General features: G+C 46.4%; 1 protein-coding gene and 1 pseudogene across 1 annotated transcript; both read right to left on the reverse strand.

The window, feature by feature from the left end:
• Positions 1-1216: 1216 nt before the first annotated feature.
• LOC142458689 (transformer-2 protein homolog beta pseudogene) lies at positions 1217-20369 on the reverse strand (annotated as a pseudogene).
• A 1905-nt stretch (positions 20370-22274) lies between these two features.
• Positions 22275-23672, reverse strand: LOC142458220 (C-C motif chemokine 3-like). The gene is made up of 3 exons (XM_075559263.1): positions 23597-23672; positions 22775-22889; positions 22275-22365 (listed from the first exon to the last, which is right to left on the reverse strand). The coding sequence occupies exons 1-3, from the start codon at positions 23670-23672 to the stop codon at positions 22275-22277; spliced, it is 282 nt and encodes a 93-aa protein (XP_075415378.1).
• Positions 23673-25571: the final 1899 nt, after the last annotated feature.

Below are 25571 nucleotides of genomic sequence, written 5' to 3' on the forward strand. Positions count from 1 at the left end.
AAGCTGTGGTTTTTTTCTTTCCGTTTTATTAGCATATAATCTATATGTCATACAGTTCAATAGTTCAATCATATCAAGAAGAGTTGTACAATCATGACCACAATCAATTTTAGACCTTTTTTTATCCCTTGTATTCCTTGTTATTAGTGTAATTTTTCCCCTTCAAATTATGGCAAAAATATGCACAACAAAACGTTCTCCAATTCAACATGTACATGTTCAACTGCCCCATGTTTCGCTCAGGGCCACTGATTATCCTCTTCATGTTGTGCAACCATTATTGATCTCCTTCTTCAAATTATTTCACCCCCATTGACATAAGCTCAGTGCCCCTAAGCATAAACTCTTCATCCGGCCAGGGTGACCATTGGTCAACTTTGGTTTCTATTTTTACTAGTTTTCTTGATATACAATTCACATATCATACACTTCTATAGTTAATTTGCTTTTAAAGAGAGTAATATATGCATCATCATAATCAGTGTCAGTGCTCCCTCCTTCCTCCCACATTCCTTGTTTGTGCCCCAATTCCCCTCCCCTCTTTCACCCCCCCCCTTGTGTCCCTAATAAACCATCGCTTCAGTTATTGTCTCTGTGAACCCACTCCTGTGCTTCTTAAACGGGGAAGCCCAACAGACACAATAAAAACCCAAGAATAAAACAAAATAGAAAGAAAGAAGAAAAACAATAACATAAAGATAGAAAGAAAAGACCACCAGCCACAGTGGAAAAGCCAGAGAATGCATTTCTGTTGTGGAACAAACCAGAAATGGTTAAGCCTAAAACAAATTCCGATCGGGTGAAGAAGGCGGTGCACTGACCAAGTATCAATTATACAGTAGTGTGATCCACCACAATCAGGTTTGCAGTGACCTCTGTCTGATAGCAAAGCTATTTGAGTCTCTTGCCTGTGGCCAGAGGGGTCTGCCAGAGACGTCATCTGTCTGGTTATTCCGCCGATGGATTTAGACTGTCAAGAAATACATGCAAAGCATGCTTTCCTGAAAACACTTAACTTTGAACAAAGCACCAAACTACACAAATGCAGAATGAAACAGCACTTCAACACCACCAAGAGCAGTCATCGTAAACGGTGTGAAGGTCACTTCACTTCGTCGCTGCGCTCTGCTCACTTTTAAACAGGAGACAGTTAAAACCAAATATTTCCCACAATCAATATCCCAACTCTAGGGCATGTTTCAGAAAGTCTTCAACTTCATGTTTTAAAGCGACGAGGAGAGTGTGATCGAGATCTGGAACGTGCTGAGTATCCTCCATGACTCTAGTAGGGAGAAGGTGATTGCCTTCTATCAATTTGATCCGGGTCTTGAGCGGCTGGCTCTCCATCCTCCTCCTGCACCACCGTCTCCTCTGTATGGTCTATGATACCAGTCCCGATCATCCTAACCTCAGTCGTACCCTCTCACAGTAGCCCCGACAGCGTGAACTGCCACAGGCAGGCCTATGCACCCCATATACTCCTAAGTACCAGGTGTCTGGCGTGTGTGCCCTCTTTGTTATGGAAAAAATCAACTCTGATCCTAGGCCATCAAGTGCCTTTCCATTGGCACGCTCGTTAGTTTCCTTAGCATCGCCTACAATTTCAAAACACACGAAGGCAAATCCTCCTGAATGCCTAGCCTGCTGGTCACATACACACAGCAGTGGGGCCATATTTAGAGTACACTTCTCTTAGGTCTCTTTCTGGGGTGTATAAGCTCAACCCAAATACTGCAAGACAGCAGTTGGGGTGAGGGTTTACTCGATTCCCATCAAGACGCCTGTGGATAGACAGGGGAGAATCTCTACTGTAAGAACTGCTACCGGACAGATAGGAACTGGAAACACAGGGAATTCAGGGCAGATGAGCCCTTCAGGACCAGCAGTGTGAGTGGCAATACTGGGAGGATTGAGGGAGGGTGGGTTGGAAAGGGGGAACCGACTACAGGGATCTATATGTGACTTCCTCCCTGGGGGACAGACAACAGAAAAGTGGGTGAAGGGAGACATCAGACAGGGCAAGAAATGACAAAATAATAATTTATAAATTATCAAGGGTTCATGAGGGAGTGGGGGGGGGAGGGGAAAATAAGGAGTTGATGCAAAGGTCTTAAATGGAGAGCAAATGTTTTGAGAATGATGAGGGCAGTGAATGTACAGATGTGCTTTACACAATTGATGTATGTATGGATTGGGATAACAGTTGTATGAGCCCCTAATAAAATGATTAAAAATAAATAAAACTGCTACCAGATCGTGGAACCGGACTGAGACGGAGATCTTGTGCAATGCCTTCGTGAACCTCTTCTGGATCTAGACCTAGATTCAGATCTGGATCTGGACGTTCATATGGAAGGCCTGAGCTCTTCCTTGGAGCGAGACCTGGCAGATTCCCCAGATCCATGAGCACTCCCACCTCTGGGAGATGAACGGGATTCCTGCTCTCCGTAGTCGCCCCTCCACGGGCTTCGTTGGAAGCCGTCAACACCCCGGGCCACAGCAGCTGCTTAGATCGCAGCTCTGAGAGCCGCTCAGAGATGACACACTTGGCTCTCGCCCAAACGAGCTCATTTTTATCAAGGAATCATCCCTTCCCCCGAGTCCTCCCTGAGTGATGTACACTGGGTCCCTCAGGTCACTTCTTGCTGCTGTCTTTGTCGTTCCTCTCATCCTTCTACTTTTGGGCAGGTCCTCCTTGGTTCCCTGCAGGCCCTGGTTGTACCGGGCAGGGAACAGCCCAGAGGCCTCTATCTATGACCTGCATTCAAGACAGGGCTGCCCAGGGCTGGGCCTCTCCAGGATGGCACCCGCTGGTACATGTGCGCTGCCCCCAGCCTGACTCCTGTGCACAATCTCTCCTGTGCGTCCTGTCTCTTCCCCGACACCAGTTTGGGGCACCCACTGCTGCTCCTAACGTAGGCATTCATGAGCTCTCGAGAGAGCCCATGGGTGACCTGGGTGAAGCAGCAGGGAGATGCAGTGTGCACCTGGCCTGCGAGGGAACCAGAGCCACAGGGAACAGGCAGGAAGAAGCAGGGAGATGGCATCACTCAGAGTTGAAGGTTGGGGGGAAAGGTAGCTGGAACAACATTTGGTCTCCCCCCACCCCTCTTTGTTAGTAGTTGTATCCAGATATACTCCCACCAGAAATGCAGTTTCAGCAAGTTCCAATGGCTGGGTATTTTGTCCACACTTACTGTCAGTCATTTAGATCATTGTCTTTCTAGTGGGGAAATGGGGGTGGGTGGGTGGGGTGGAGTGGTATCTCTTTGTGGTTTTAATCTGTGACTCCCCAGTGCCCTAGGCTGCTGAGCGTTGCTTGATATCTGTTGGTTATGAGAATCCTCTTTGGTCAGGTGCCCATTCAAGTCTTTTGGCCATTTGTCTGTTTGGATTATTTAACATGGAGATGCCTAAACCCACCATTACTTCTCCATCCCTTCCTTTCCTGTGCGAAGCCTTAACAGGCCTCTTGTCACCCCATGTTCCGTAGTGGAGCCTCTCTTCCACATGGCTCTCTCCAGGATGTTCCAACAGAGGAAGAGCGCTGATTTTTGGCATCACAATAACCATCAGCAAACCCGTACCTGATCTAGTAGCATAGAAGCAGCAGGAAGGGGTCTGTCCTATAGCGGAGGAAGTGAGCTTCAAGAGCTGCAGTAGAAAATTCAAGTCAGCATGTTCCATCCTCTGTGAGAGCCAGGAATTAGAGAAAGACGTCACTGCTCAGGGCTGTGAAGTGCAACACCAAGAGGCTCAGTTCTTAACTCTGACGTTTTTTTAATCTCCACGTCTATCTTATTTTTCAGGCTCTAGCTCCCTCTTCAGGGGATATAGGTCTTGAGCCAGATGGCCTTGTTCCTTCTCTTTTGGGGGAACTTCATCAGTTCTTGGAAAACATCTTACAGCAGGGCACTGTCTTGTGTAAGTCAGCCGGATGACGGTGCTCTTAGGGAACAGTTGGATGGGGTGTCTGCATCTCGCTAATGACCCAGTTACGCCTCCGTCCCCCGGAAGATTGTTCAGCTCCAGGAACTGGGGGAGATGAAATGCTGGAGGATAGCCCAGAACCCTTTCAAAGCTTCCGTGATGTTCTTGGTGGCTTGAACTTGAACTCTCTCAGGTCATAACACTTCAGGAATGTGGTTCCAACATCTGCTTACAACTCTTGCCAAAGAAAGGTATAGGTTTCTTTTATTTTGGTCTAAACCATCACAGCAAACCATCTACCCATTTAACCATTTTCTACACCTGCAATTCCTGCGCATAGGTTACATTTTCCGTAGTTTTCCATCGCTCTTACTATTTCTACTCAATTTATTTCACCACGATTCGATTCAGTGTTCCCTAAACTATGATTTAGAGTTACTGCTCCCTGTGATTTCGTATAGATAATTCTTTTTTAAAGAGGCTATGTGCAACAAGAGCAGTCTTGAGTCATCGAGCTAAGCTGCGGTCCTGCTCCCAGCAAGCTGTGCAGCCTTAGAAGCCCTATAGAGGGTCGCTGCAAGTTCGAATGGGCCCAATGGCAGTGGGTTGTTCCATATAACGATAACTGTATTTGAGGCTTTGAGAGCATCTCAGGGCACTATTTTCCTTTTATTTTTAACGAATCATTTTACTGAGGGTTCCTACAGCTCTTATCACAATCTATACAGCAATTGTATTGAGCACATTTGTACATTTGTTGCCATCATCATTTTCAAAACATTTTCTTTCTACTTGAGCCTTTAGTATCAGCTCCTCTTTTTTCCCCTCCTTCCCCCACCCTCATGACCCCTTGATAAATTATAAATTATTATTATTTTCATATCTTGCACCATCTGCTGCCTCTCAGGACATTGTCTCCTAGGGTTTTCCCAGTCTCAATCAATCAAGTTAAGTCCGGATTCCATAGGAGTTTTTAAAAAGTAGTGCATTGTCAGTGGAACATTAGCCAACAAGTTAGGTTCTCATTTAACCATTTCTATACAAATTGTTCAATGGCATGGGTCCCACGACATTTCCAGAGACATTTTGATCGATGGGTCTTTGCACAATGCGCCAGCATTTCCGTGCTTTCTCCTCTGGTGGTCTCATTTCCACTATTTCCCCTCCCTGCCCACAGCTTACCTTCTCATCTTTGTTTTACAGTAAACGTTGACTTTGGGTCTCATACAGGTAATTAAAAAAGAATAACACAGTACTCGTGAATGATTTTGTTTACTTCGTTGCGTATTTATTGAGTTAGCTGTTGGTTTCCAGAAGAATTTGAAATTCCGTTACATCTTTCCAGGCCCGGCCCCTTTTGATCAGGATCCATCTATTGAGACCCTGCCGCTCTGACATGAAGCGAGGACAAGAGTGGAGAAAGCCTGTGGGCCGGGCCAAACCTGGAAGCTGAGGGCTGGGTGAGGAAATGGTCAGCGAGGGCACCCCGGAAGCCTCGGTGACGCTGAGCAATTTCATGTTCTTCACCTGCTGCTTTGACTGTTTTGAGGCCTAGAGGCTGGCCCATTCCCTTTGAGTTCGCTCTTCAGCTCCTCCTCGTACCAAGTTCTCACTCCTGGGTCAGTCTGTCTGAGCCACTGGGGACAGTTCCTACGCCTCCCGAGCCTGCAGAAGTCATCAAAACGCCCAATCAAGTGAGTCCAATGCCCCCATGGTGCCTCGCTGTCACTGCCCTGCTCGCCCACCCAGATACCATTCCCAGCTTGTCTCCGGTGCAAAGGTCTGTGTGGTGCTGCCCCGTGGGGTGCTGTGCCGCTGTGCCTCTGGGAGCCAGGAATATAATAAACCTAGTTCTTTGATTTGGCCCCCACTTGTCTGCCAGCTTGTTATGCTGTGGTGGCCTGTGTGTTGTTGGGATGCTGGAAGCTGTGTCCCTGGTATTCCAAATGTTTGCTGTGTTTTCTCGGACTATGCAAAGGCATTGGCCTGTGTGGATCAGAACAAACTATGGATAGTGGAGAAGAATGGGCATTCTGGAATGCCTCATGGTGCTCTTGTGGAACTTGTCCAGGGATCACGGGGCAATGATGCAAACAGAACAAGGGAACACTGCATGGTGTGAAACTAGGAAAGGTGTGCATCAGGGTTGTATCCTCCCATCATGCTTGTTTAATCTGTATGCTGAGAAATCCATCAGAGAAGCTGGATTATATGATGAAGAATGTGGCATCTACACTGGAGGAAGGCTTATTAACAACCTGCGATCTGTAGATGACACAACTTTGCTTGATAAAAGTGAGGAGGACTTGAAGCACTTGCTGGTGAAGATCAAAGATTGCAGCCTTCGGTGTGGATTACAACTCTTTGTAAACTGGACCAATAGGTAACACCGTGATAACCAGAAGAGACTGAAGTTGTCAAGGATTTTGTCTTGCTTGGATCCACAATCAATGCTCATGGAAGCAGCCGTCAAGAGAGAAAAAGACACATTTCATTGGGTAAATCTGCAGCATCAGGCCTCACTAGAGTATTGAAAAGCAAAGATGTTACTTTGATGACTAAGGTGTGCCTGGCCAAAACCGTAGTATTTTCAATTGCTTCGTATGCATGTGAAAGTTGGACAATGATTAAGGAAGACCGAAGAAGAATAAATCATCTGAATTGTGGAGCTGGAGAAGAATATTGAAAGTACTATTGACTGACAAAAGGACAAGCCGATCTGCATGTGAGGGGAAGATGAGCCAGCCAGGGTGGAGTATAGTGCACACGGGCACAGATCGGAGCTGGAAACACAGGACAGATGAACCCCTCAGGACCAATACTGAGAGTAGCCATACCAGGAGGGGAAGGGGAAAGTCGGGGAGAAGAGGGGAACCGATCACAAGGATCTACATATAACCCCCCTCCCTGGAAAATGGATAACAGAAAGGTGGATGAAGGGAGATATCGGACAGTGTAAGACATGAAAAAATAATAATAATGTATAAATTATTAAGGGTGAGGGAGGGAGGCTAGGAAGGGAAAAGTGAGTTGGTACCAAAGGTTCAAGTAGAAAGCAAATGTTTGAACATGATGTACAAATGTGCTGGACACGATGGATGGATGTGTGGATTGTGATAAGGCTTGTACGAGCCCCCAATTAAATGATTAAAAAAGGTATGAACGGGGAACTGACTATAATGATTGACATATAACACACACACACACACATACCAACGAGGGGACAAACAATAGAAATGTGGGCAAAGGGAGACAGCAGATGGTGTAAGATATGAACATGATCATAATTTATACTTTACCAGGATCCACAAGGCTGGGAGGGAGGGAAAACAGAAGAGCTGATAGCAATGGCTCAAGGAGAAAGAAAATGCCTCCCTCCCCAAGAAAATATTTTGAAAATGATGATGGCAACATATGTACAATTGTGTTTGATACAATTGATGTATGCATTGTCATAAGAGCTCTAAGAGCTCCCAATAAAACGATTTATTAATAATAAAAGAAGTCTGGCCATAGTGTTCCTTAGAGACAAGGATGGCGAGACTTAGTCTTCAATACTTAGGCCATGTTGTCAGAAGAGACCAATCCCTGGAGCAGGACATCATGTTTGGTAAAGTAGAGGGGCAGCAAACGAGAGGGCCACCAACAGTGGCCTCAAGCACAGGCACAATTGTGAGGATGGCACAGGGCTGGGCGGTGCGTTGTTCTGTTGGGCACAGGGTCCCTAAGAGATGGAATTGACTTGATGGAACCTAATGACAACAACAACTTTTCTTGGTCTCTCTGATTCCCCTTTCTCACCCACACCCAACTTAACATCGCATGTGGACAAAGCCAAGGCAAAATTTGGGACTCACTGCTGCCTGCAGCCTTGTGGGATCGAGCCACGCCCCTGTCCCTCTGGACCCGGAGGAGGCTGGCGATCATCAGTTGGGACATTCCGGATGCTGCTGTATTGTGCTGTGAAGGACGCATTCTGGGATTTCTTGCATCAGCCCAGGGGTTCAGGGCGTAAGACAACAGCACAGTGGCTCACTTGTTGGGGTTAATGTGTGGAAATGTTTTTCCATAGTGAGAGGAGGTGCAATGTTGGTGCTAGACGGGTAGGTACATGGACAGATGTACACATTAACCACTCCTCCCACAGAGGGCTCTCTGCCATAGCAGTTCTGACCACATAGGCTGATGTCATGGAATCCTGGCCACCCAAGTTCACAGCAAGGGTGATGTCACTTTGTTCAGGGTGCTTCTGAGGAAATGATAACCAATAAGTAGGAAGCCAAGAGTTAGAGTCACTGTTTTGGTTCCAAGACAGCGCAACCAAAGCAGGGGCGTCTAAAATATCAGATAACTTTTGCCCTACAGTTCTAGAGGCTAGAAATTAAAAATCAAGGTGTCAGCAGGGTTGGTTCCTTTTGGGGGCTCTGAGGTGACTCTTGTTCTAGGCCTGTCTCCCCAATTCAGTGGCTTCTGGAAATTCTGGATTTTCCTGGACTTGCAGCTGCCTCAGTCTAATCTGTGCCTCTGTTGTCTCCCCTCTGCATGTCTTAGCCTCTTCTATAAGGACACTGCTCACTGGATTAGGACTCACCCTCCCATGTATGACTTCATGCTGACTTAACTGGCAACATCTCAAAACTTTATTTCCAAATAAGAACACACTCAGAGGTTCCCGAAGTTCGGACTTCAGCACATCTTTTCAGTGGACACAACTTAGTCCAGAACAGTTACCACGATGCCAAGCTTAGCTGATTCCATCAGTTGAGAAGAGACCTGCATGTGAACTGGCCCATCGCGTTTTCTCAGTTCTTGTTGGTCACAGGGGCTTTGACTGCCCAGACGTGACAGATAGATTGCACAGACTCCTGAGCAGCCTAACCCATATTTTGCCCAACTCCAATAGAAAGACTAGAATTGGGGAAGCCTGAACACGGCATGACTAGAGAAATGAGGCCAACCTTTCAATCACATTGTCATTCAACAAACATTGACAAGCCCCCACAACATGCCTTCCCTGGGTAGCAGACATGAGCAAGTTTTAGATCATGGGTGTCCACATTGATCAGAACTGCTTACTGCAAGGTCATGCGCTCACATTCACCAGCTGCTCCTTGAAGGAAGTCGGGCGCTCTGCCTTTGCAAAGATTCTTTAAAGATGAAAAGCCTCGGGAAACCCCAGACAAGTTTGCTAGGAGTTGGAATCGACTCCATGGAAGTGGTTTTTAGATCCATATCAGGAGCCTTAATTGTGTTCGTTTTCTGACCCAGAATGTCTACATTCTGGAATGTATTTCATAGGAAAATATCCTATGAAGAGCCCCTTTCAGCGGGGTCTAGGGGAGGAGATGAGTCAGTCAGGGTGCGATGTAGCACCGATGAAGAACACAGCTTTCCTCCAGTTCCTAAATGCTTCCCCCACCCCACTACCATGATCCGAATTCTACCTTGCAAGTCTGGATAGAGCAGAGGTTGTACACTGGTGCAGATAGGAGCTGGAGGCACAGGGAATCCAGGGTGGATGATACCTTCAGGGCCAGGGTGTGAGGGGCGATACTGGGAGAGTAGAGGGTGAGTGGGTTGGAAAGAGGGAACCTATTACAAGGATCTACATGTGACCTCCTCTCTGGGGGACGGACAACAGAAAAGAGGGTGAAGGGAGACGCTGGACAGGGCAAGATATGACAAAATAATAATTTATAAATTATCAAGGATTCATGAGGGAGGGGGGAACAGGGAGGGAGGGGAAAAAAAGAGGACTTGATGCCAAGGGCTTAAGTGGAGAGCAAATGCTTTGAAAATGATGAGGGTAAAGATGTACAGATGTGTTTTACACAATTGATGTATGTATATGTATGGATTGTGATAAGAGTTGTATGAGCCCCTAATAAAATGTTTTTTTTAAAAGAAAATATCCTATGAAATAACCGAATTTATGGAGAAAGTGTTGTGCCTACAAATGTTTGGTACATCTTATTTACAGAAATAAAAACTAGATCAATCCAAATGTCCTACAATAGGGTAGACTAGTACTCATGCAGTAGGGGAAGCATCAAGTAATGTAGGAAGCTCCTAAAAGCACTGAGATGAGTGAGGAAAGTCATCATGTTAGGTATAAGGGGAAAATTACAAAACTAAATCTGTCTCATGACTACAATAGTGCCCCTCCAAATTCAGTAAAAACGAAGGGAATAAAGCAAGTAGGAAAACGAACAGAAAATGCCTAGCAGAAAATGCACTCGAAAGAAACGAACCAAAATGGTAATCGTGGTAACATTTGGGTCATAGAATTTTTCTGACCTTCAAGGAAGGAAGTTATATGCTGTTCATGTGGCAGAATCCCTCTATGATGCCACCATAGGGCGTTAAGGACGTGAAGGAAAATCTCACAAAGGCTTACCTGCATATGCCCTGCTGCCTGTCCGGCTTCCAGATATTAAACCAATCCCTGTACTTCCCTGTACTTTTTAAAAGATCATGTTATAGGGGGCTCTTACAGCTCATATAGCAATCCACACATCAGTTGTATCAAGCATAGTTGTACACAGGTTGCCATAATCATTTTCTAGACATTTACTTTCTATTTGAGCCCTTGGTGTCAGCTCCTCCCCCTTACCCCATCCTCCTGATGCTTTGATAAATTATAATTATGTTTATATCTTGCACTGACCACTGTCTCCCTTCCCCTATGGTTTCTGTTGTTCATCCCCTGTGTGTGTGTGTGTGTCTGTGTGCGTGTGGTTATGTGTCGATCATTACAATCAGTTCCTTCTTTCTCGCCCCCCCCCCACTTTTCCCCTACCCTCCTGCTATTGATACTCCCATTTCTGTTCCTGAGGGGCTCATCTGATCTGGATTCCATGTTCTGTGTGTCCTGTGTCATAACCTCCAGTGTATATGCTCCGTTCTAACCCCCAGTAATGGCAGGACTGGGGTCACGATAGTGGGTGGGGCAGGGTGGGTGAGGAAACCTCAAGGAACCAGAGGAATATTGTGTGTTTCATTGGTGCTATACTTCACCTTGTTGACTCATTCCTTCCCCGTGACCCGTCTGTGAGGGGATGTCCCATTGTCTACAGATGAGTTTTGGGTCTCTCTATGACCCCTCTCATTCTCAACATTTTTTTTTGTTGTTGTTGGTTGGTTGGTTTGGGTCTTCTGATACCTGTTTCCTGATCTCCTTGACACCTTGTGATCCCACAAGCTGGTGTGCTTCTTCCGTGTGGGCTTGTTGCTTTTCTGCTAGATGGCCTCTTGTTTAACTTCAGGCCTTTAAGACCCAGATGCTATATCTTTTGATAGCTGAGCACTGTCAACTTTTTTCATCACATTTGCTTGTGCACCCATTTTGTCTTCCTCGATTGTACCGGGAGGGTGAGTGTCACAGAATGCCAGGTTGTTAGAATATGGTGTTCTTGTGTTGAGGGAAGGCTTGAGCAGAGGCCCAAAGTCCAACCACTACCTAAAGGCATTGCCATATAAATATATGTACATAGGCCAATACCTCTATTTCTATGAATTAATATATTTACATATGTACATACCTATGTTTATACCTCTGTCCATAGCTTTGCTTCCTAGATCTTTCCTCTGTTTCCTTTTACCTTCTTCCTGTCCTACCATCATGCTCGCCCTTCTTCTGCCTCTTAGTAATTCCTCTCAGCTAGATTGCTGTTGCTCCAACACCCCCAAGATCTCTACATCCTCCTCATTGTTGATTTTAATTCTCCAGTTGTTCTCCTGTTTATGGTTGTGTTAGTGTGGGTAGACTAAAACAAATTCTTGGACACTCATATGAGTATAAAAACACTTTATATACAAGAACAGTTGAATATTGAGAAAATGTCCCAGCCCAGTCCAGATCAAGTCAATAAGTTTGATATTATCCCATATGTCTGATACCAATCTTTAAAGTCCTCTCCAGACTCACACAACACATGCAATGATGCCAAATGCAGGAAGATCACAGGCCAGTGGGTGCAAAGTCTTGTGGATCTAGTTGTGGTAGAAGCATCTCAGCGCTGGCAGGGGGCTCATGTGGTTCCTCCAGTTGCCAGGGCCTGGGGTCTATCAGTGTAGTGCCATGCATCTTGTCACTCAGGGAGTGAGCCTTGTCAGTAGATAGTCCCCAAGGAGGTAATACATCAGTTCCCAGAATCCTCAGGAGATGGTCATGTCCACACAGAGGCCTCATTGGCTATATCCTGAGTGATGGCTAGACTCCACCCCTACACTCTTAATTCCCAAATTGACACCAGATTATATAACCACCACAATGGTGCTATTTGCTCACTGCTCCCTTCCCCTCTGCCTCCTCCCTCCTCCAAGTTCCCCTGGAACAGTCAGTCCCATTGCTTTCTCCTCTGGCTTGCTCCCTGCCTATCTTACATAGGCAGGCAAATGAACAACAGGGAGACAAAGAAAAAAGAAAACAGATGATTAAATAGAAAGAGAGAAATAAATATAAATAAATAGCAACAAAACAAAACAAATTAAGAAAGCATGCATACTTCCCGGTCTGTCCTCAGAACTTTATGACGATCTCCCCACTGGTCCAGCAGGAACTGCCCCCCCAGCCTGATGTCTGTTTTGGGGGCTCCTTAGGGGCTTTGTGGCTTTGCTTTGTTCCAGTTGCTGATCTGTTATGTTCCCTTCTTGGTTTGCCCCACTGTGGGTGGGGGGAGACAGACATGTTCTTGTAAGAAGGAACTAGGTATGTAATCTCAAAGTGATACCAACATCTCACCTCCTCTAACTATGGAAACCATGTCCCCATTAAGTAAGCAACTGAAAGGAAAAAAAAAAGTAAGCAACTGAGCTACTTGCAAAGAACCTAAATCCTTGTGGTGATGCAGGTGTTTCGGTCAGATAGAGACTGGTGGGACACTCGAGACTCCGAGCCTTCTTCATCCTTCAGGTTTAGAACCGAACTCTCCCTCGAGTCAAAATAATTGACCAGTTGAGATCAAAAGGGCCCCATTTAATTTACCCATGGGCAAAATATAGAAGGGCTATGAAAGAAGGAAGAATAGAAACACAAAAAGAAAAGGAAAAAAGTGTGAGTGTCCACTTAAGGTGCAACTATTGGTGTTTTCCTGTCCGGAGAGAAAAAAGAGTGATGAAAACAAAAGGTGCATGGGAACCATGCATCCTTGGATGGCTGGACCACAAGAACAGCTGTCCGCACGATCTTGAGCCCGGAAGGGCTAGATGGTGTGTGGCTACCAGTACCAGCTAATGTGTAAAAGGGATCACCTTAGAAGGTCCAGGATGTAGTGACAGAAAAAGGTATGTTTCCTAGCAAAAGAAGAGCCCAACACGAACAAATACATGCAAGCACATGCGCATCACAGCAGGATTCCTGGAAGAACAGTTAAATAAGCCATGGCACATCCTCACACTGGAATGCTGCGTCACTTTGAAGAATAATGATGGATCTGTGGAACCCGGACACCTGACAACATGGATGACCCGGAGGGCATTTTCCTGAGTGTCCCCTAGAAAAAGCCAAACACAGCCACTCTCTATACTGTGTCACCTCATGGGAGGGAGGAAGCGGAGAGAGAATGGTGGGGAAGGGAGTGTCTTGGGAACTCTCTCAGTAAATGGTCAACAACACATGTAAATACATGACAACAATTAGATTGTTTTCATGGGTTAGACGTTAGGTCAACAGGGTCCCCATGAGTGTGGTTTCTTGGCCCATAGGAGAGATGGCTTTTGAAGTCTGGGGAATGTTCCCATGCTTAGGCCCCAGCTCCCCAAGCTGACCACATAATAAACTGGTTTCTTTTTAAAAATTTTATTAGGGGGTCTCGCATATATAATCACAACCCATAGTTCTGTTAGATCAAACATTGTTGTACTATTGTTGTCATCATCATTTTCAATACTTTTTTTTTTGCTCTTGTACTCCATGATATCAGTTCCCCTTTATCCCATCCCTCCCATACCCTACTTCCCCCTGAACCCTTAATATAGTATATATTGTTACATGGTGGGGTTTTTTGTGTGCCATAACTTACACATTCCAATGTATCTATTTGCCTAAAATTCTAATGTTCGTTCTCCTCAATTGGGGTTATACAGTCATCATTGCTATCAGTGCCCCCTTCCCCCTTGGCCCCCTCTCTTCCCGGATGCTCAGGGAATCATTGCTTTCATTACTGTTTCTGGTTTTTTTAAAAAATTAAAAATCTATTTTGGAATTCATGCATTGAAAGACTTTAATTGTACCAATGTGCATACACAGGTCTAGCATGATTAGTGAGGCAAAACTGTGGCCATAATAGTGGGAGGAAGAGATTGTAAAGAATTGGGTAGTTAAGTGTTTCATCAGTGCTGTACAGCACCCGGGATATATCATCCCTTCCATGTGGCCCTTCTGTGAGGGACTGCCAGTTATCTTACAGGTGGGATTTGGGTCTCCACTTTTTCTATGCTCCTTCACATCAATTTGCTTGTTTTTGAACTGTTGATACCTATTCCCATCGACACCTCATGATCACGCAGGTTCGTGTGTTTCTTCCATGTGGGCTTTGTCGCTCCCCAGTAACTGCTTTCTTGTTGCTTCTAGATTTTCCACTGAGGTAAGTGATATACACCTGGACCAGGACTCAGTGGACCCAGACCTGCTGGACCTTTTGCTTTGTAAATTCAGGAGAAAAGTTGTGTTTACAAATTGAATTAAAAAAAACCAACAGGGGAATTTCTAGTCCCTTGCTGGCCATCCATCATCCTCTCTCTACTTTGGGAAGTTTAGGGTCTGTTCATCCTTTCAGAAATATTCTCCCAACCTCAGATCCTCAGACCTTTCCTCAAAGACTTAAGGAGACTCTGAAGACAGCCTCCCCCTACTATCACACCCTTCCATTTCCCTGTTCCCTGAGGCACTTCCTGGTTTCCTATAGGTCCCATGCTGCTGGGGAAACACCATTTCCTGTGCCCTGCCATGTGATCGGACCAAAGGAAGAAAGATCTCTTTGTCTGCTTTCTTAAGAATCACAGTCAAGAAAGCCCCATGGGACTTGGTTCTGCTCTGAAACACGTGAGCTCACCAAGACTCAGAGTTGCCTTGATGGTAGTAGGTTTGGGTTGGCGTCCACAGGACCACTGGTGATGTTGCCTCATCCAGCCAGAGTCGGGGAACAGAGCAAAGAGCAGGAGGGAGGACAGACTTGTGAGAAGAGGTCTGGGAAGAGAGGGCCTGGGGTGAGGGCTGAAGGATGTGGGCAGAGCAGATCTGAGCTGGGCCTTGCTGGTGCCCAATGCCTTCTAGGTTCCCAACCGTGTCCTTTCTCTTCACGGGGAACCCCTGGACATAGTTCACTGCTGTTGAGTGGATTCGGAAGCAGAGTGACCCTGTCAGACGAAGTAGAACTGCCCCATCAGGTTTCCAAGGCTGTAAATCTTTATGGAAGAAGACTGCCTCATTTTCTCTGGCAGAGTGGCTGGGAGGTTCTAACTGCCGACCTTTGGTGATTGCCCACAGCATCAGCAGAGCTCCTGCCCTGGACAGCAGGGAAGTAGCAATTAGGGGTGACAAGAGAGGAAGTTTCAAGCGCATCTATGCCCTGTTAATTTGTACATACAAAGAGGGTCTTGGGCAACCACAGGGTTCAAAGTGGTTTTTTTGCAAGAGTAGTTCAGCTTCTCACTTAATTGGGGCTGTTTATAGGGAAGTGGTTTCCACAGTGAGAGGAGGTGAGATGGTGTCACCCTGGGACCACACTTAGCTGGTTCCGCCTCTGTAACCCCTCCGTAGTCATCGTTTCCCCCTGGTAAAGCAGAAACTTCTGAGGTTATTCAACACCTGTTCTAACGGCATCGATGTGACTTGTGTGATGAGGCCACGAGTCTTGAGCAACAAGACCCAACTTGAACTACACCAGCTGGACAGAGAGGTATCGGCAAAGCCTGAGTTACAAGAGTGAGGAGAGTCGAGCCAGCCTTTGAGACAAGTGCTCATGAGCGATTCCTTCAGGGCCTCCAACGTGCACTAAGCAAAGGGCATAGAGTTGTTCAGTCTTTGAGTTAATAAGGTTCAAGGTCTTTGAAAGATTACAGAGGTGGCTCTGACTTTTTATTCGTTGACCAAGAAAACCCAAGTCTAGGAAACAATTCTTATGTAAATTTTCACAAAAAATACATGGGAACATTTGGTCCTCATATGTATAGCAATTTGTGACTAAAATAAAACAAACAAACAATCACAAATGCAAGACCACTGATTTTCTTCTGACCTAGAGTGACCCTTCATAGGGTTTCTGAGACTGAAGATACACAGAGATCTGTAGCTACACAAAAGATCGCCTCATCTTTCTCTCATGAAGAAACTGCTGGGTTTGAACCACTGATCTTGGGATTTGCAGTTCAAAGCTTACCTGACAGCCTTACAGTAGGGGAATAGATAAGAAAATTATGATGTGTTCACTTGCCAGACTTTTTAAATGATAAAATGATTTGGGAAGTACTTATGTTATAATAATATTTTTTTAACTCGAGATGCAAATTGGCTTATTCTCGTTTGGATTTACCCCAGAAACTAGGAGTATGGCTAATATCGTATAATAACCTGCCCCCCCCCAAAAAAAATCCTAAATCCACTACTATAAAGTCACTTCTGGCTCAGAACAATCCAATTTAGGTTTCCTCGGTTGTAAATCTCTATGGGAGCAGATAGCTTCCTCTTGCTGCCATGGAGAAGCTGGTGGGTTTGAACTGCTGACCTTCATGCTAAAGGACTCCCTTCTTTTCCCCAATACAGACAGTCTCAGCTGATGAATCATTATTGTGAGAGTTTCCTTGTCTTTCCCTTCCCAGTCGTGTGCTTTTATAAAGGAGGTGGGAGGTGATTGTGGTAGGGCCAGCTCTGACACCTTCTCGATGTCTTGGAGTAGCTGGGTAGCACCTTTTCTGGTGGTTACCTTTCCATCGTGAGGAATTTAATGTCTCCTTTGTCACAGATTAGGGCAATAGTCATTTATAGAGCAACAGGAAATAAACACGTCAGCATCTTTTTAAAAAGGAACAACTAATAATTTCTAGGAAAAAGAATTGCTCATCCCATACAAGGGTTTAATGCGATGTCACCGCTGATTGAGACTCATGACAACCCTGCGGGTTCCAGAGGAGACTGAGCTCCACAGGATGTCCAATGGCGACATGGCATCGCTGGATGGATTCGAATGCTCAACCTTCCAGTCAATAGGAAAATGACAAATATGGTCTAGTTAAAAAAATATTTTTCCTGCCTAGAATCATCTAGAGGAAATATATCCTGATATTGAAACACCTGCTTTCCTTGGGGAAACTATGCTTCTCAGAATTCAAATTTATATGTAAAGGATCCAACTCACAGATCCAGGCATGAGGCTTGATTCATTTAAATCAACCAGGGAAACCCACCCCTGGTGGGTTGGTGAGGAATGGTATCCTGAACGGGGGTGAGTCAGATCCAAAAGAACCAGAGGGACACAGGCTCTGTTTTCCGGAGGGACGTGCACACGGAGGCACACAGCAGTGGCAGCTACGGGCAATCATGCCGGAACCCTCTGCAGCTAGAGAAAACGTAATGAATTACTCTCATAGGGCTGCTGCACCCTGCCTCCCTGAAGTCAGGGCCCCTGTTGTCCCCTTCTGTCTTGAAGCCACAGCCTTGTTGACTTAATCAAGCTTCGTTAAGTTCCGTGGTGCTGTTTTGTTTCCTCCTTCAAACTGCCACCACCCGGGGAGATACAGAGATATGAAACCAAACCAAACCTGCTGCCGCTGCTATCGAGCCCATTGTGACTCACTAGCAACTGCATATACATTGTGGCCCATAGCGACCCTATGTAGGGTTTCACTGTAAATCTTTACAGGAGCAGACTGGTGGGCATGAACTTCCAGCCTTGTGGTTAGCAGCCCAGTGCCTAGCCCACAGAGCCACCAGAGATCTGTTGAAAGTAGCAGACCCTGAAGTGTGCAATTAGCTGAACTGAAAATGTAGGGTAGGAAAAATGGTGATGTTAGCTGCCTACGAGTCTTGCTGATGGAGACCCCAAGTCTTCTGAGGACCCTCTGGGTGGGTTCAAGCCACCAGCCCTTCACTAGTATGCCAGGACTTGTGCCACCGAGGTTCTCTTGGTAAGTGGTTGTTGTTTTCTGCTAAGTCAATTCCAGATCATAGCGGTAGACAGATAGAGTAGACCTGTCCCAGAGGATTTCCTTGATTGTAATTACTACAGATTGCCAGGCCTTTTCTCCTACGGAGTTCATGATTTGGACGCTTCACCTTTTAGTTAGCAGTCACCGAGGCTCTTTGTTAAATGGAACCAAACCAGAAAACAAACCCACTGCTGTAAAATTAATCCTGACTCATAGCACCCATATATAGCAGAGGTTCCCAAACTTATTTGGCTCACCACTTCCTTTTCAGAAATAAAATAATTCAGCACCCCTGACAATTAAAAAAAATGTATGATAGCCCATAATCCAGGATAAGGTATGGGTATCTATAGGGGGCAGTACCACCTACTTTGGGAAACACTGCTGAATGGGGTTGTCAAGGGTTTGCAAATCTATATGGGTGCAGACAGCCTCATCTTTCTTCATGGAATGGTTGTGAATATGTTCTTCCCAGGCATGGTGGGTTACACATTGGGCTGCTAACCTTAAGGTCAACATTTTGAAACTACCAGCAACTCCGTGGGAGAAAGATGAGGATTTCTATACTATAAAGATTTAGTCTTGGCAATAAAGCCTCTATGACTCAGAATCAACTCATTGTCAGTGAGCGAATGAATAATCACAGACTCCAAAACTGTAGCTGCCAACTAGGCGGCAGAGGGCATTTATAGAGGTCTAAATACAGGCATGTAGATGTGTAAATATATATAATGATAGGGAAATAGCTCTATATACATATATTTATAGGTTTAATATTAAGGTAGCAGACAGACATTGGGCCTCTACTCAAGTACTCCCTCAACACAAGAACACTTTGTTCTATTAACCTGGCATTCCACGATGCTTACCTTCCTGACACGATCGCTGAAGACAAAGTAGGTGCATAAGCAAATGAGATGAAGAAAACTGATGGTTCCCGGCTATCAAAAGATATAGTGTCTGGGGTCTTAAAGGTTTGAAGATAAACAAAAGTCATCTAGTTGAGAAGCAACAAAACCCACACGGAGAAACCCACCAGCCTGTGTGGTCATGAGGTGTCAACAGGACCAGGTATCAGGCATCAAAGACCTAGAACAAAATATCATATCATTGTGAATGTGGAGGAGTGAGGAGTGGAGACCCTAAACCCATCTGTAGACAATCGGACATCCCGTTACAGAAGGGTCACAAGGAAGAGATGAGTTGTACAGCCCCGATGAAACATAAAACTTTCCTCTGGTTCTTTAATGCTTCCCTGCCCCCAACTATGATGACCCCAAGTCTGCCTTACAAAGCCAGCTAGACGAGAACATGTACACTGGTACAGATCAGAGCTGGAAACACAGGGAATCCAGGACAGATAACCCCTCAGGACCAATATTGAGCATAGCGATACCATGAAGTGTAAGGGTAAGGTGGAGGAAGAAAGGGGGAACTGATCACAAGGATCTACGTATAAACCCCTTCCAGGGGGATGGACAACAGATAAGTGGGTTAAGGGAGACATAGATCAGTGTAAGTCATGGAAAAATAATAATTTATAAGTTATCAAGGGTTCATGAGGGAGGTGGTGGGGGAGAGGAGGAATGGGGAACTGATACCAAGGACTCAAGTAGAAAGAAAATGTTTCGAAAATGATGATGGCAACAAATGTACAAATGTGCCTCACACATGGATGGATGGATGGATATTGAAAAGAGTTGTACAAGCCCCCAATAAAATGATTTAAAAAAACCCAAACCTGTAGCTGCCACAGCCTCTCTGCTTCCATCTTGTCCCCTGCTGATATAACTGTAACCTCTGGGGCAGGGGTGCTGATAATTGGCCAAGGCCTCTTTACCAAGAACTAGACTGCTCACATCAAGTAAGGAGAATCAGTTTTCCCGAGGAGGGGATGGAAGGGGAATTGCAGCTGAAATGACATCCTAGTTTTGTTTTTCTAAGTCTCTTACAGGCCTTTCTTCCAAGCCACCCTAGGTGGACCGAACCACCAGCCTTTTGGTTGTGGGCCGGGTATGGGAACCACTGCACTGCCTGCCCAGCAGCACATTCCCAACCGTAGTTTAAATTCCTAATGTACAGCTTGGGAAGTTCAGCTTCTCGTGATCTTGCAAATCAGTCGAAACTTGTGGTCGTCAGAGGGGAGTTCTGTTGCTCAAGCAATCGCAAGACCTGGGTCAATGCTCAATACCTGGGGCAAACCTCAGGCTCTGAACTCGCACTGACAGGAAGTAGGTGGCTCCCAGGAAAGGATCCTCCTTCCTGCGCAGCCCAGATGTGCCCAGGGAGGACATTCCCACGGAGGCAAGTTAGGAACTACCAGCAACAGACTCAGGCTCTGGGCCCAGTCTCAGACTAAAGTGCTCTATGTCCTGCCCCTTCCCTATACTCCCAGGTGGCGGGGCCCGTGGTTAAGGTCCTACCCGGGGTTCAAGTCTGTGGCGTTGGCATTGACTCGCTCTATTTCCTCGTCATCTGGGCCAAATCACTTAACCTTTCTGAGCTCTGCTTAATTCTTCTGTCCAATGGGCTAGTCAAAGCACCGCAGTCCCTTTAAGGAGCCTGGTGATGCAGGGGTTAAGCATCCAGTTGCTAATTAAAAGATCTTCAGACTAAACCCACTCGTAGGGTGGGGGGGGGGTGGGGGAAGCAAAAGGTGGCAGTCTGTTCCCATCAAGATCGACAGCCTAGGGAACGCTATGGGGAAGTTCTACTCCGCCTGATGGTGGCTGTGAGTTGTCATTGATTCATGGCAGTAGATGGGGTGGGGTGTGGGAGCAGCAGGTGTAATACCTCTAGGAGAGCCTAGTGGCATCATGAGTACACGCTGGGCTCCTGACTGCAGTCAGCAGCTCGAAATGACCACCTTCTGCTCCTTGGGAGAAAGATGGGGCTTTCTACTCCTCTGAAGAGTGGCAATCTCAGAAACTCTCAAGGGTGGTTCGACCCTGGCCATTGGGACGGTAGGGAGGTGGGTAACACCTTTAACCTGAAGGCACCCTGGGGAAGCACAGGTTGCCACTCACAAGACTAGCAGTTTGAACACAGCAGCAGCTCCGCGCAGCCCAAACCTGCCCGCCGGTTTCTGTGAGAATGTCTCTGACTCCTGAGGGGACTCCCCAGAGTCAGCACGACGAGCTGCTGGACTAAAAGAGGGAGATGATGCCTGAGACAGTGGGCAGGCCCTGAACTCCCCAAGCCAGATCAGGATGAAGGCACCCAGCGCAACCAAGATTTCACTCCTGGGTTCCTCTGTGTTAAATCCTCCCGCCTCTCACATCTTCGTAGCCAAGCACTTGCCTGGGACGCAGATTCTATGCTGCCTTATCTGGTCGATACGCATCAGAATCGACTCACTGGCAGTTGGTTTAAAAAATTTTTTTAAGCCTTTTAAAAAATGCTGTGTGTGTTATTGCATTGTGAGGATTAAAGGGACAATGCCTATAAAGCATTGTCTAGGATAAAAATTAAAAATGTCAGCAATGTATTATTCAGAAAGCTCCATTTATCATAAAAATCCAATGTGGACGACTGTTCTTGATAGCCAGCCAGTCGTGAATTTTCCCAGAGCATGCCAGTTAGCATTTGCTTTATAAAATGATATCTCTCTCAATGTTCTGGAATGAGCATGTCGTGCAAAGCGGACGTATCTGTGGTAGCCCCCTTCTCTCTTCTCCCAACTGTCCCCTGCATTCCCCATCTTCCGATTCGTTTCCCACCGTTCCCCTCAACGCATGATCTTGTTTCGCCAGAAGAACAAAACAAAACTCAGTGCTGGGTTTCATCTTTTTAAAAGGGGGCATCTTTATTGTTTGGCACATCAGCGGTTGTCTGTCAGTCTGGTGGCTTTGACACACACCTGCCTGCAGCAGTCACTCGCTCTTAGTCATCACAGTATGAAAGGGGAGGGCGGAGGTGCTGGAAAGGGCACCTGGGATTCTCGCAGAGCTAACAAGTCACAGACACAGTTCCTCAGGGAAAATAAATAAAAAATGAAATAATGAAAAACAAAAACAAACCAAGCCAACAACAGTGAAAATAAATTAAAAAATTAAATAGTACAAATAAATTAGCCGTGAAGAAGCATCACAGACTGGTTGCTTGGCAACCAGGCCTAGGAGAGGTAGCTGTGGAGGCTCCAGGATGTTTCTGAGGTTTTGGGAGGTCACTGGATTCTTTGCAGCTTTGAAGTAAGTCACTCAGGCATTCAGCTCCAGGCTGGTGACATACTCCTGGACCCAGGCCTCGCTGGGGTTGGCACAGACTTGCCGGTTCTTTTTGGTTATGAAGCTGTGAAGGGGAGACAGAGGTTCAACACGGAGGGACCCGCAGGAGAATCTTGGGTGCACTGTGGCTCCCTAGTCCTTCCTTGTGAAGCTCAGGGCCTGCTCTCTTTCCCAGGGACCAGCTGCCCAGTTCAGTCTCGAAGCTTCACTTCCTGACTCATGGGGGTCCCCTTGAGAGGCTCTCACCACTTTCTTTCCATTTTCCTGTCTCGATGGGAAAGCCCGGCCCACTCTGGAAGCCCCTACCAGGCCAGAGCTCACAACAGAGGCTTCTGTGTGGAGCGTCTTTACTAGGTCCCCAGAGGATGGGGCCTTGTCAGAGGGCTGCACTGGCCTGTGTGTGCCCTTGGGGAGGCTCCCCGCCCAGTGCCTCCCTTGTTCCCCCAGAAGTGGGCAGGAAGACTGGTACTTACATGATGCCCGGCTCGGAGCACAGACTGTTGGTCTCGTAATAGTCGACCACAAATTTGCGCTGAATCTTCCGACTAGCATAGGCGAAGCAGCAGGCACTCGGGGTGTCGGCACCAGCTGTGGAGGAAGGGACGGAAGGAATCAGAGTCACGATTCAGAAGAAAAGGCAAGGCAGCTCTCTGGACCCCCTCAGAGGACGCTCCGAGGAAGACAATTTCACTCAAGGGTCAAGGTTGGAGGTCAAGGCCAGGGGAAGGCATTTGGGCCTTTTGGCCTGACACATTTTTCTGCCTCTTTCTTTGTTTCTGTCGTATTCTACTTTCTCTTTGAATTGCCATCTTGACTCTTAAAAAACAAAACAAAACGTACTGACTTTATTTTGACTTTTTTATGGGATCCAGTATCCAAATAGACTATTCTCTTAGCTCGTCTCCCTCCAAGGGCATCGCATCAGGGTGGAGAGATCATACCCCAGGCAAAGAGAAACCTTGGGCATCTCTCATAAGCGTCTCAGGGGCAGGCTCGAGGTAATCGATGGTGACTTCGTGGACGGATGACAACACAAGGTAGTAACCCCCCAGGAACGCATTCATTTAGGCCGCCATTTTGCTTTCTGCAAAACGAGATGGTCATTTCCCTACCCCGCCATGATGCTCATGGTAGCTGAGGCCCAATGATGACGATGAACATGGAATCCTGAGCAGACGGGCTGAGGTGTTTTATAACCCTGTCCAGAGTTCTCTCTTTTCTCTTGGGACTCTCAGGCAGATCAACGGGGTCCAATCATGGCCAAGGAGAAGGGACAATCACACCCAGAGACTCACCTGGTGCTGAGAAGACCTGGGCACAGAGGGTCGCCAGGCAAAGGAGGCTGGCAAGGGCAACCACAGGGACCTTCATGGTGCTGAGCAGATAGAGGCGTGTGATTGGCGTGTCAGTACAGCGCTGTTGGGACTGGATGCTCACTGCCCCTTGCTCCTCTGGAGACGGGAGTCATCTCTTCTCCTCTTTATAGGCAGTCCTGGCTAATGGGGAAATGGAAATCGGGGGCGAAAGAGGAAATTTTTAAGCATCGTGGTGTTGTCACTCTGAGTGTAGCGCAAGGCAGGGCGCCCGTTGACCACAGGGGCTCAGGATATCCAAGAATAGCATGTGTGAGCTATGCGCCTCAGCCTTCCGCTCATGACTGGTTCTGACTTCTTGTGGGGAAATGCTATCCCTCTTGAGAGAGGTGTGTGTTAGCCTAGGAGTATTCTCCGCAGGGCCTTTCTCATAGGCATGGATCTGTAGAGGGACTCTTTAGTCCCTTTCCTGTCGCCACGCAGAAATGTCTGTGCTTTCCCAAAAGCACTAGCCACGTGAACGGGGCAGTGAGGCCTGGCATAAGAAGCCTCCCTAGATGGAAGGCACGGGAAGGAATCCCCAGGCAGAGGACGAGGAAGTGTGAAGTCATGAGTCAGTCTTTCCCCCCTTCATCAGTCACTGGGTAACTAGAGGCCCTGGGTGGAGCCTTAGCTGAGGGTCACAAAGATGTTATTAGATGTGGGTGTTTGTATATGTCAAGAGGCTAAAAATATGTATACCCACTAACCTAGAAGAAAATTTCTAGGAAAAAGTTCTAAGGAAACAAGCCCACATTTGATGGTAGGTTGCCAACACCAAGACATTTGACCCAGCCTCACTTACTACTCTAAAACATGGAAACTTCCATTGTCCTCCATCAAGGAATCTTAAGGCCGATTATCGTATACCTACTGGATTGTTTCTATTTAAGTCCTTAACATTCATAAAGTAAAATGGCATAAGTATACTCCTACCATCAATTATTTTTGTAAAGATGGAAAATTGAACAAATTACACAAGAGGGAGGATTCTACAAATGCATATGTGTACATGCACATACATATGCTCAAGTTGCCAATGAGTTGGGCCAGAGGGGACCTGTGGTCCAGGATTGATTTTTCACAGTAGATTGCTTGGCCTTCCTTCCAAGGCGCCTCTGGGGGATTCAAATTTTCAACCTTTTGGTTAGAAGCTAAGCGTCATCCAGGGACTATTGACTATTCTACACACACACACACACACACATACACACACACACACACACACACACACACACACACTGGTGATGCACTGGGTTATTTGTGAGGCTGCTAAACACCAAGTCAGCAGTTTAAATCCATCAGCCTGCTCCACTGGGGGAAAGGTGAGTTTGTCTACTTCCATAAAGATTTAGAGTCCTGGAAACCTTTAAGGACCAGTGCAACTCTGTCCTATAGGATTGCTGTGAATTGGAATGTACTTGATGGCAGTGGATTATATACAGATGAGGGGACTTCCAAAAGTTTGCTGAAAAATAGAATGAAATTTCTTTTTTTAAATCGTTTTATTAGGGGCTCATACAACTCTATCACAATCCATACATACATCAGTTGTGTAAAGCACACTTATACATTCATTGCCCTCATCATTCTCAAAACATTTGCTCTCCACCTAAGCCCCTGGCATCAGCTCCTCATTTTCCCCCCTCACTCCCCACTCCCCGCTCTCTCATGAACCCTTGATAACTTATAAATTATTATTTTGTCATATCTCGCCCTGTCCAACGTCTCCCTTCACCCACCTTTCTGTTGTCCGTCCCCCAGGGAGGAGGTTATATGTAGATCCTTGTAATTGATTCCTCCTTTTCAACCCACTCTCCCTTCACCCTCCCAATATTGGCACTCACACCACTGATCCTGAAGGGATCCTCCGCTGTGGATTCTCTGTGTTTCCAGTTCCTGTCTGTACCAGTGTACA

This window comes from Tenrec ecaudatus, chromosome 10 (genome assembly GCF_050624435.1).
Source record: "Tenrec ecaudatus isolate mTenEca1 chromosome 10, mTenEca1.hap1, whole genome shotgun sequence".
Taxonomy (NCBI): Eukaryota; Metazoa; Chordata; class Mammalia; order Afrosoricida; family Tenrecidae; genus Tenrec; species Tenrec ecaudatus.